At 46.4% G+C, this 12,824-nt stretch overlaps 1 protein-coding gene across 1 annotated transcript; it reads left to right on the forward strand.

Annotated features, from left to right (window-relative positions):
- Positions 1-251: 251 nt before the first annotated feature.
- On the forward strand, positions 252-2,199 carry TICAM2 (toll like receptor adaptor molecule 2). The gene is given in 4 exon segments (XM_037373826.1): positions 252-492; positions 1,761-1,962; positions 1,964-2,093; positions 2,095-2,199. Coding segments are annotated over 4 exon segments (678 nt in total).
- Positions 2,200-12,824: the final 10,625 nt, after the last annotated feature.

The raw sequence follows: 12,824 nt of genomic DNA on the forward strand, positions 1-12,824 counted from the left end.
AACATCCACAGTGGAATTTCACTTAATGTGGAAAATTTCATGGCCTGATGGGAAATGAAGGTAGAAAGAGTGAGGATTTTGTGTTGCTGCAGGACAAAAGTGCTGTTGCTCTCTGGGGCTCTGCTCTTCCCATGTCAAACATGGGTGCTGGCTCTTTGCCCAGTCATTGGGAAACACCTGAAGCTCTACTGATATAATGAAACTAATATTTAAGGACAGAAGCACACTGTGCAAGGCTGGAAGGGGCTGCAATGACGGGAAAGCACGAAGCAGTGGCAGACTCCTGCCGCATGTGCGATATGAGCCCAGAACGGGCTGACGCTGGCTTAACTTTGTGTACAAAAGAGGGAAAGGCCGTGCGTCAGGCCAAGACCTGGTTGTGGGAGGTCTTGGTGGGCTTCTCAGGGCGGGAGGAGCTCAGAGAGCACCAGGCCCGTGGGGAAGGTGTTCAGCCGGTGTCAGGCATGGATTGCCTCGCTCGGCACCGCTCTGGTGGGCTGAGGGTGCCGCTGGCGATCGTGCCCGTTCCTCCTCAGCCGGGACTTCAGGGGAGGGAGACCCATGGGGAGAAGGGGAGGCACATGCAGCAGGAGCGGAGGGGTTACGCCAGGCAGACCCCGCTCCCTGTGCAGGCAGCACTGCCCTTACTGCCCAGGGCCTGATTCTGCCCTGGATGTCCTCTGTAACCTGGGTAAGGGCACTGGAGCCCAGATCGGCTTCAAGGCCAGTTCAGCTGCCTAAAATCTCTGGAGGGTGTGAGCCTGGGCTGCACTTTTCCTGTAATAGCTAGATTGGTTTGGCAATTGCAGAGAAAGTGGCAGGATCGCTCCTGCCCCACTCTCCCCTGGGGGGTTTGCTCAGGTCTGCAAGCTGCAGCATTAGCAGAATGAAAAAAAGCAGGTCCTCCAACTTCCTTGCATAAAGGAAGGATGCTCCTGTAAGTTCGGCTAAAGCTGTGCAAATTACAATTAAAGAAATAAACAGGAATGAGACAGCAAAAGGCTGGCTGTTCTGTTTTCTACAGGTGCTGGACCTTGTATCCCCTCCCCAGAGCAGACACATTGGCTTTGCAGTGCCGCTGGCAGCTGGGCAGCCCCTGTGTCTGACAGGTGCTGATTTTGGCTGGGGTGAGAGCACAGATCACACAGGGGATGGATGAGCTCCCACCCTGCCATCCTTATGCCAACATTATCTGCAGAGCACCTCCCTTTGTGGCATAGGAACCACTCGAGCAGGATCTCCCTGGGTGGACTTTCCTACTGGTGGCAGCTGGCAGGTCTTCATGGGAAGTGCCTGGCCTGCTTGCAGTCTGGAGAGTACTCAGCATTGAGTTCATCAGAAAAAAGGTCTGGGAGCTATTGAACTGGAGTATCAGCTTTTCTCTCAGCATTTCTGCCTTCTTTCAAAAGCATGAGTAATAGCTTCCTCTAGTCAAATAAATTTGTAGTTTAGTAAAGGCAAGGAATTATTTTCTGTGTTGTTCTAACACTCAGTAGTTCTGCTTTTTTCTTTCTCTGACTTTTTTTTTATAAGAATGGAGAAATCAGACATTAGTCACACCAACAAATAATTTTTGGATGTGTATGCTTTTCATAATGGGCAGGACCAACTCCAGACAAACCAATCTAGCAGAAAGCAGCAAAAGGCTAACAGCTTAAGTATAGGTCTAGGAGACTCCAAGCCAGTTAATGAACTGTGCAGCTTCTGCTGAAGTCAGAGAGCCCACAAGCAGGGCTTCAGGAGTTTGCAGCACTAATGAGATTTCTGCACTGTGTTCTATAGGTCTGTGGTTCTGCGTGCTTACAATGATGCAGATGAAGCCATCCAGATCCAGAACCTGCTGCAGAATAGATTTTATCTTAAATCTGGAATAATCTTTACAGCAATGCCTTGAACTGAACATGTATTGGAAAACTTAAGTGACGCTGTGAATGGTTCAGCATAGACTATAATGCTGTTGACAGAATTTTTGGAATGTATCTTGGTATGCGTTTCAGTCTTTCACCTCCCTTGTCAGTGCTCTTAACAGCACAAATTACAACTCTGTGTTACCTGTGAGGGCACTGAATAACCCACTTTCCCAGGATAAAACTTTTTGGGTTTGTTTTGAAGGCTGCTAATGCCCTGTAAGAAGATAGTCCTGGCTTTGAAAAACAAGTGGTGGAAATTTTCCACCAGTCTACATACAGGCAACGGTGAGAGATATGGAGGGAGGAAAGGATGAAACAGAAACTAGAGCACTTGTCATGGTGAAAAACTATGAAGGCAGACCATATTTAGAATAAAGCAGAAGTGATATTCCTTGCTTTTGTTTTATAAAGGAAGGGAAACTCTTCTTTTGACAAAACTAAGGGTAAAGTTCTCTGCCAAGGCATGTTAATTAAGTACTGCTGAACGCATGCCATATAGGAAGGCATGCCTATCACTGTGTCTACTTAGAGGTACAAGATGCTGCCAACCCAAAACCCTAGTTATGTTCAGCTTTATATTGTGAGCTCTGCCAGACATGTATTGTTTTCTATTAACGATGTACAGCTTTTCATACCTTGTAGCTGATACTGAAAAATATTAACAGAAGAGGCTTGACATCACAATTAAATCAATATATTGTGAAAGGCACTCTGAAATACGCTACCATTTTGAGAAATGGCCATTTCAAAGACATTTTATGTTTGTTACATTTGGGATTTTTTTCTATAAAGAAAACACATGCTGATATGTTTTGTTATTTCAAGAAATATTTTCTTGGGTTATTCTGACTAAATTTAGTTTGGCCCATTCTTTAAGGGAAAACATTAGACGATTACATTGGAGGGAATATGTGGGGGTGTCTTCAAAGCAAGTGTTCTGAGCTAAGGCTGGAAAAGGAGAGCCACAGAAATTACATTGGTTTGAATTACTTGTATTTTGTACACTTCACATATCCCAGTTCTTAAGCATATCTGAACAGATTTAAGATGGTTCTCCAGCGTTCTTTTTTCCTCCTGTTCTTGATAGGACTGTTAGTTGTGATTCCGTAAGCCAGCTTGCATTAGGTTTCACTATAGTTTTGTATTGATGTGGCATGTAATTACTAAAATAGCATTGGAAATCTTTGCTTTTTCTGGTAGAAATTAAATTAAACCAAGATAATTTATTATTTTGTGAATGACTGAAATCTGGCTGTTCCAAATGTAAGGACAGTCAGCTCTAAGCAAAACAGTTTGCTCCTTGCTGAAAATAAGAGGTAGTGAGGGTCGCCTTGGTGTCTGGATTAGCATTGATACCATGCCTGCGGGAGTAGCTGAGATCATAACTGTGCTATTGCTTGCATGCGGCATGGTTTTGGACACAATGTTTTGTGTTCTGCTTCTGTTCCCTCTTTTGCGAGAGAGAATAGCAGCTATGTAGCTTTGTCTCAAAAATCTAGGGTGAGAGTCAGTTATGGAACACCTTGTGCATCATCCATGTGTGGGCTGTATCCTTGTGCTGCAGGAGAGCAAATTTGTGGAGCCAGGGGGCTGCTGGGTGTCTGCAGCCCCTGCAAAGCACCCTCCATGCAGCTGGTCATGGTTCCTTGGGTGGCAGAATAGTCCTGAGCAGGGTAGGGGGTTTCTCAGTTAATCTCCTCAGGTGTCCCCAATGCCTATCAACAAACAGGCAGCTGTGTGCAGGCAGAGGGCCTCTTCTGACCCTAGTGCTGGGGGCCAGGTGACCATAAACAGGGCGGGGGAGCCTTCTGTTCCCTTCTGCCCCCTTGTCATGGTGGGGTGGCTGGAGCCACCCAAGCTCCTCAAGGAGAGCCACAAACACAGTGAGCATGCTCCCTCAGCTGTGGGAGGCTTTCAAGAGTTTCTGCCAGTGCCAGTTGATTGAAGTGTTGTCTACAGTATTTGTTACCTTTTTTATTTTCCCCTCAGTGTAAATGTACTTTTCCCTGTAATGTTTAAAAGGGTAAACATAAGACAACCTGTCTATAGCATACAGTCTACAAACCATTCCAATGGGAGAGTTATGCAAAGAAGGCAGAAGGAAAAGAGAATGGAAAAAAGCCCAAGAGAAACAGGAGGTAATGTGGTCTGTCCTGGGCTGTTATGCAGCTAAATGTTTCTAAAAGGGGAAACCAGTTCTCAGGCTTGGCCCAAACCTCAGCAACACAGAGACTCCTGTTCTTGAGCTACCGACCTGCTGCATTGTTGTTGCTAGTTATTGCTTCCACCTCTATAAAACTGCTCCTTCTAGCTGATCCCAGGAGATACCAGCTGTTTGGCTGGTGAGAAGCTCATACTTGCAGGTAATATCCTACTGTGCAGCTCTCAGCAATGTTTGAGGGTCGAATTCCTCCGGTCATTTATGTTTTAATGTTGTTCTCTTTCAGTTAGTTCAGAAAATAGGTGTTCCCACTAGTCTTACTGTCTGCTCATACTGCTTCATACTGCCTGCAAGAACCACACAGCCAGCCATCTTGCATGCACATAAAAATTGCTGTCTCATTTTCATGCAGAAATGTGTGCCTTGTCACTAATGACCACCACCCATCCTCCTGCTGGTATCACTGGGATGCTTAGTGTGCTGCCCTGCCGGCTGACAGCTGGTAAGCTGAGGTCTGCCTGGAAGTTGCAGACTCCAGCCAAATGAGACTCCTGTTACTTGTCTTAGACTGCGTTTGCTGCCTGCCGCAGCTCTGCTGTACCTCTCCCGGGCAGCTGCCTCCACACTACATGAGGAGTTCCCCAAGCACTGCAGCAGAATGCAGTACTTAAAAGGATATGTGGGGATACTCAGGCAAAGGGAGGAAATTTGTATCCTGCAATAAAAAAAGCTGAAGAAATGCATGTGTGATCCAGCTGTGACCTGCCCCTGCTCTCACATTTGTGCATGTGAGTGCTGGAACAGCAAGCTGGGTGACCACCGCTGTCTTTGGTATGGTAAGAGAAAAACAGTTCAGGAGTTTTGAGCATACTGCTGGGTGAGCTATATGGCAACACAAATCAAATATATGGAATTACATCTGAAGCTGAATTACTGCTCCTTGGGAGAAGCTGAAGCACTGTTGCCATGACTATTGTTCTTGCAAGGGAGGCTCTTGCCTGCATCCCAGAGCACTCTGCAGCCAGAAGCCTCTGTGCTGTCTCCTCTCTCTGGAGGTCCCAGATGGCACCTTGACACCACCTGTCCCCTCCTGGCAGAAGTGAGCAAAGGGTCAGAGGCAGGGAGAGATCTCCTCATCGATGCTGAGCATCGCACTGGACTTGAGTGAAAGGCTCCTGGCCCAGGGGGCCAGCTGCGGTGGTCCCCTGGTTCAATAACAGTATTGGAAGCATGTGCCTAATTAATGGTTGAAAATCAGATGTGCTCAAACAGATGGGGGAGGCGAGTGGTGAGGCTGAGGGCTGGGACAGCAAGGCAGCACACTAGAAAAACACTCCATGGCATCAGCCTCAGCCCCCTCTCCCCACAGCAGGTTAGGTGCTCAAAGAGGTCTCTGTGCTTTGCTATGTTCAGCTGTTAAACAAGGTCAGTGACCCAGAGGCTACACGTGTTTTATTTACAAAGTCTTGTGAAAGAAGGCATTGCATAATGGGAAGCAGAGCTGGCGCACTACATATGCCTAATGGAGTATTTGGCTTTCTCTGCTCTAGCTTAATTGTGATTTTAAGTTTTGCTTTGCTCTGCCTAAAGGCCTATAAAGACTTCTGCAAAAAAATGCCAAAACATAGTAACTGGAATAAGCCATTTTCTGGGTTTTTTTCTCTTAAAAGTACAATCCTATTGCAAAATTTCTGGCACTTGTCTCAGACGTTTCCCAACCAACTTGGCCTGTGGAAAATGTGAAGTCTTGCAGCTCCCACCTCACCCAGCACGGTGAAAAGGCAGGGTAAAAGCAGCAGCTCTTCCTTCTCAGAAAATCATCAATCTCATTTGGCCTAACCACTAAAAGGGAGGAAAAAAGCAAAAAAACCTCAACTCAAAACTGAGATAAGGCAGCTTCTCCTCAGATTTCAGTGCTGGGGATGGTTCACCTGCACCCCCTGGCTGGCAGCAGAGTTGGGGGATACCCAAGGAAAGGACAGTGCCTGTGTACCAGCGGTACTAGCGAGGTACTAGTGTCATAAATCCAAGAGGTTTATAAATCTTAAATAAGATAAGACAATCTGTGGAGAACAGTTTTAATAAGCTCAGTGCAGTTAGCATTAAAAGCCAAGCAAACGGCTCCAATCTGCTCTGACTGAATCTTCTGAGGCATGCTTTCGAGAAGCCCCAATAAAACATATTTTAGTAATCCAGCCTGCAGAAGAAAATGGAGTAGATGTTCATAGGTTGCATCAGCGGAACAGACAGCCTACATAAGGAGGGAATTGGTTACATGGGTGTCTGTTGCAGACTTACTCAGAAATGCGAAACCTGGCTGTTAAAGGCAAGTGCTGAAGAGCTTGTGGAGTTTGGTGCCTGGAGGGGACGATGCAGGGCAATGACCGGTGGATGGCTGCGGCCAACGCAGCTCCACAAGAAGGAAAGCCTGTACCAAAATGACACCAGTCTTTCTTATCAGAAAGCCACCAGACAGACAGGCAGAGACACCCCTGCATAAGGGAACTGAGAAACCAAGTAGCTGAGCCTTATGTCATTTAAAAGAAAAACCCAAACCTCTGCCTCCTAACACAGAACTAAGCCAGGCTTGGAAATAGTTTTCCTATTAGTCCGTGCCCTCTGTTTCTTCAGAGCCAAGCTAGAGTCAGCAGAGGCGGATTAACGGAAGAGTCCCGAGACACAATTTAATAGGAAGCTAATCCCAGAGATCTTTTTGCTAAGGCCACGTGCTTGCCTCCAACCAGCTGCTTATGGAAATGGTTATAAGGCAGAAAATGAGAGCAGAACTCTCCAAAGCACGCATGCATGTGACTGCCTGCATGCATACGTGCACACCCACCCACGTGGCCAAAAACCTTTGACAAATGGAATTCTTTGCAACAGACAGAATGGTTTCTGGATATATACGGCAATGTAAAAGGTCATGGCTAGTCTGAACTGCTCGGTGCCTCTGCAGACTTCCAGTGACAGTTACAGCTGCAGATGACTAAGATGTAGGGACGCTTATGGCACTTGCATCGGAAGCCAAGGACTGAAATACTACCAGCATGCTCCCTGACGCTCAGCAGCTTCTGCAGGGGCTGCAGTGCGTGGCATGTTTCAATCTGGGCTGTTGCCTAGCACTTGTACTCTGTTTTGTTTGCTCTCTGTGCTTGTGCTGGCTGGCGCTTACAGTAAAAGGAGTATTTCTCTGATTACCTCTGGGCCACCTCCCCGCTCTAGCTTCTACTGCCATCTATTTGAGGAAAAGTAGCTTTACCATATAGATGTTTGCTTCCAACCATTTTGGACCCCCTGGAGCCTTTTGAGCTTTCCATCAGCCCAGAGTGCTCCCTGGCCAATCAGCTCTGTAATTTTTCTCTGCAGTGAATTAACTCCCAATGCCTGGGAGTTGGACATGCAATATTCCCAAGTATCATGACTAGCCTAGTAGGTTTCATAGTAGGTGAAACATCTGTTCCATACTTGGAAAGCAGAGGATGTTATGTATTTTTTATTCCACCTACTGTGGAAATTTGTGAATTCAATATTTAAAAGTCTGTGTATCTTTATCAACACTGTTGGGCCCATCTTTTCCCTGGCCTAGGAGCAAAGAAAGGAAATTAACAGGGAGATAATATGTATGGGGTAAAAAAAAAGGCAGCAAAGAGACTGTGAGCAGCTTATTCTGGAAGTTTTATGTCTATAATACACCAGAATGGGTATAGTCTGCAGGACAGGAGAGGATTCTGGTGTCACAAGGGTGCAACCTAAAGTTTACCAGAGCAAAGGATTAGTCAAACTAATGGCTTGAAAGCAAAGTCACCGTGTAGGCCCAACGTATCCGTGGTAGAGGATCACACCATGGCAGAGCACAGTTTAACCCCAGCATGACTAGCAACATGAACATGACTGGCTCTACCTAATAACAGCACAGGTCAAGTATAATGAGCCACTTTTAAAAAGTAAGCTCATTTTTGACGCATTTTTTATCTACACCTTAGCCGATTGTTGACTGTACTGATGAATCAGATTATTTTGCAAACGTTGTTTTGGCAAAGAATTATACTCTGGTAGCTGCTTTTGTTACGTTTAATTTCTACGATGTTAAATTGACAAGTTTTACTGCTCAAGATCTGTTATGCAGCCTAGGGCAGCCTCTCCCAAAATGCCAGGCTATTGTTACTGAAGAGGCAATGTATGGTTGTGCACTGGCTAACAGGAATGTCTTTGGATGTATGAATTCAGATGTGCAGGTCTTTTACTGACTTTTACTGACTTTGCTGGAAAAAAAATGTCATCCTTACACTCCAGGGTGAATAGGCAGACACGCTTACTTCCTCTTGAGAAATGAGGTACTTCCCAGGACCAGACTTCTCTTTCTTGATCTGTGTCCACACGTGGGCTGCAGACAGTTTCAGCAGTTGCTGTGAGTTAAGTGCTGAAGGACAAGGAAAGCTCACAGGTTGCAGGCGTTTAACAACCCTGCCAAAACTTCTCAGTTCCTGCAGCCTCACATCCCCAGCCAGCTCATAACCTCTCACAGTTTTAACACCAATTTGTACTAAGTTCATTCATTTGCAAAAGTAATGAATTCAGCTCCCAGAGTTTTGTCAACAGGACAATACAAGCAAGAGTTAGCAGTTAAAGAAGAAACTTCATCATCTGGCTTGTCCCCTGGTGGACTTGCATGCAAAGGGCTGGGGTTTTAGACCAAAGGGTGAACATCTGGATCAGTAATGTCACCTGAAGTAAGCAATCACATTTTAGGAGACTTAGCCTAAATATGCAAATACCTCATGCATGCTATCTCCCCAACTGTAGTGTGTGTCAAAGCCCTGTGGTGCTTGCTGTCCTGAGGGAGAGAGGGATGTTTTGTGATGCAGCATATGCTGGGGCTCAGGTTCACATCACCTGTCCTGTTTACATGGTTCAGGGTCTCCTGCTGCCTCAGAGGGTGTCACAGCCCCTGGGTGCAGATATTTCCAGAGTCTCTGTCAGTCCTCATGAAACTCTTCTGCTTTGTATGAAAATGCATAAATATTCATGGGTAAAAGCAAATGACAATAACTGCATGTAGCATCACTGCCGGCATCTGTGCCACCACCTGGGCTGCCAGAGCTGTGGGCAAGCACCGGCAGCCAGGAAGGGGCTTTACTAAAGCAAGTTTGGCAGCAGACAACCAGAGTTTGTGGTCACCACCTCCTCACTCAGTGATCAAGTCACCTCAAGGAATACTTAGGATTCAGGTTGTGCTTCACAGGTTATTTCAGTTTATTGATTAACTTGGACTCAGCTCACATGCTGGCATTTACTCACAGATGCCTTAGGAACCTCTCTGCTCAGCTTACCGTCTGCTCTGCCTCCCCTTCCTGGGAATCTTCCTGATATTATGCCCTGTACCCCCTTCCTGGCCTATATTCCCTACATGTACACCTATATTTCCCACCTCTGTATAGGGAACCGGTGCCAGTTTAGGTAAGACATGCACTACACACTACAGAGAGCAGCTGGAGTACATGTCCACCTTGCAAAATGCAACACTTTTTTTGAGTTAGTTCAGGGCCTAACAGAAGTATAGTCATGCTGTGAATACTGGCTGGTGCGTGAGGAAAAGTGGGATAAAAAAATTGAGGAAATTACCATATTAATGTAGATGTATTGCTCCTAGTGCCAAAGATAACAGTGCAGATGTGGTTGAGGTTTCTCTGCTCTATTGCTGTGCATAGCCTGCCTCAACGAGGAAGAAAGCTCTGCACCATCCTCCTTTGTCCTTTGGGACACAGGGATAAAGAACTTGTCCTGGTTTCAGCTGGGATAGAGTTAATTTTCTTCTTACTAGCTGGTGCAGTGCGTGTTTTAGATTTGATGTGAGAACAGTGCTCATGGTGCACTGATGGGTTTGGCTGTGCCCGGGTGGTGTCTATCCTCAGTCAGGGACTTCTCAGTGTCTCAGGCCCGGCCAGCGAGAGGGCTGGGGGGGCACGGGGAGCTGGGAGGGGACACAGCCGGGACAGCTGGCCTGGGCTGCCCGAAGGGATATTCCACACCATGGGGCGTCACGCTGAGTATATAAACTGGGGGAAGAAGAAGGAAGGGGGGGACATGTTTGTCTTCCCAAGTAACCATTCTGTGTGATGGAACCCGGCTTTCCTGGGAATGGCTGAGCACCTGCCTGCCCATGGGAAGTGGTGAATGAATTCCCTGTTTTGCTTTGCTTGCGTGCACAGCTTTTGCTTTACCTATTAAATTGTCTTTATCTCAACCCTTAAGTTTTACATTCCTTTCTGATTCTCCTCCCCATCCCTCCGGGTGGGGGGAGTGAGCGAGCTGCTGCATGGGACTTGGTTGCCAGCCAGGTTTAAATCATGAAGGGCTGAAACTAAATAATACAGCACTTTACAACCGGATCTTTTGCTGAAAACAGAATTTGCCTCCTAAAATATTATCAATGGTAGTCCTGAAAACCTTCCCACTGTTTCAGACATAGCACTCTGTCAAGCATGGTTGGGTGACCTGCGTGTTTTTCCTTATGGTATCACCATTTATACACAAAATTAACATTTCTTCAATCTGGAACTAGGGCTGTGGATGCAGCAGTAAACCACTGCTCTGTGAGATGCAGTGCCACAGAGGCATGACCCAGACACTGAGGGGAGGACTGCTGCGCACCAGACCACAGGTGTCTGCAAGGTAGGTAGCACTTCAGTCCTTCATGTATGTGACAAGTACCTTCTGCTGAATAGCTGTGAGGACAAGAATGCACTGAGGTGAGAACTAAATCATGGCAACAAATGTTATTATTCCACTTAATACTGTTCTCTATTCACAGCTTTCAAAAACAGAGTTTATTTGGGGAACAAAACAGCAAAACCAATCAAGCATCAAGGCTAACTGGTCTTTTCAATAGCATGGGCTGCAACCGGGGCACCACAAAAAATCCCAGTCTGACAACACCACCCTTGTTCCCCACAGGCATGGGGCTACAAGAAAGGGGGAGGGAAGTCAGATGAAATTGCCCCTGGCACTGTATCCCGTGCCAGACTGACTGGCTACAAATGGTTGAAGTTGAAACCTTAAAGTAATGAGTTATCTCTTCTTTTTCACAGTGGTTTAGGTACACTGGGTCAAAATATTTGCTGCTTACTGCTGGGAAGCAGGGCTTAGGTCCATTGTGGAAGTCAGAAAATAACTGCAGTGGGGAAGTGCTGGCTGGGGCTGTGCCTGGACCCACGGCTCTTCATGCCCCTATGGAGCCAGGTACTGCTGAGCAAGTGCTGCCTCCGTGGGCCAGCATGGAAGTGAGACATGTCCAACAGCAGGCAGGATGCAGCCACATTGCCAGACCTCCTTAAGTCCACTTGTGTACTGAAAGTGACCTTTATAAAGTATAAATACAATTAAATAACTGTTGAAGGCATATCTGTATTGAGGTATGAAAGAGAAGGATGGCACTTACAGAAGTCTAACTCCTGTATAATTTTCTGTAAGCTTATTTCTCTGCTTAATTCATTTATGCCTACACCTAGTGACTCTTAAGATAGATTTCTGAAATGTCAAAGCATATCTGCCACAGGGGACAAAGGTTTTTGTTTAAAGAAGAACCCCAGCGGTCTGGCAGGCTGTCCCCAAACTCCCCATCAGTGCAGCTCACAGCTCCGTGCCAGGGCTCATTGTCTGCCATGGCCCAGGCAGGAGGTCTCTGCAGAAGCCATTCCCATTCCCCGCTGGCCTGCCTGCCCACCTTTCCTCCCGTGGGCCCTGCCCCAGGACCTTGGCCTGATTCAGAGCCAGGAGGGTGTGGGGACATGCAGATTTGACATCTGTAGAAGCACTGCTCCATCCACCACTTTACAAGCGACCATGAAGCCCTGCAGTTTGCACATCCACCAGTGCTGCTTGCACTGTGTACCGCCCGCCCGGAAGACTCCAGGGACTGAAGGGGAAAGGTCTGTCAGGTCACCACCTCCGTGTTCCCTCCAGCACAGAACTGTTCCCTACAGTACCTTATTTATATGTGATATGACCTGCACAGCCCAGACACAAATGATTCTATCAACAAGGCCCCGCAACTTCAGAATGATTTTTCTGGCTTGACAACAGCCTCCCTACCAGGATATTATTTTTGATGCTAAGCATGGGCTTTCCTTCATTTTCTTCCCAATTGCTGTTGACTAAAGCTTGTAAAACTCTTCACATAATTCTCCACTTCGCTCACGTATCTTGAAAAACTACTCTTCTTAACCCAACTTACTTCTAATTTAGCATTTACACACAGTTACATCTTTTAATCTCTCTCCATAAATTAACCACCAGATCCTAAATAATTTTGATTGCTCTTCTCTGTATCCCTGTCATTTTCATCTTTCTGGCTCTGAGGTCTGCAGACAAACCAGTCAGCAGCCTTTGTACTGCCTTGCTGGCACAGGGACAAAGGGGCAAACAGCAGCCCAGGCTGTGATATATTGCTTCTGTACACAAAATTTCAAATGGAGCTGCTTTGTGTTTTTTCTCTTTTTTCCCTTTCGCCCCCCTTTTTTTTTCTTTTCTTTTTTTTTTTCCCATTTTTTTGCGAGTATGGAGGAGAGGCTGCTAGATTGTATTGCAAATTGATGCCCAAATTACTGCCCTTTAACGCCCATGGGTCTTCTCCAAGTTTGTTTCCGCGTATGGCATCCCTCCTTTCTGTGGCTGGCAGATAACATACTTAATTGGGACAGAAGTTACATTCCCTTGCTCAGGTGCAGCTTTTGCAAGATCTTTTCCCCTTTTCA

Source organism: Falco rusticolus, chromosome Z, assembly GCF_015220075.1.
Source record: "Falco rusticolus isolate bFalRus1 chromosome Z, bFalRus1.pri, whole genome shotgun sequence".
Lineage (NCBI taxonomy): Eukaryota > Metazoa > Chordata > Aves > Falconiformes > Falconidae > Falco > Falco rusticolus.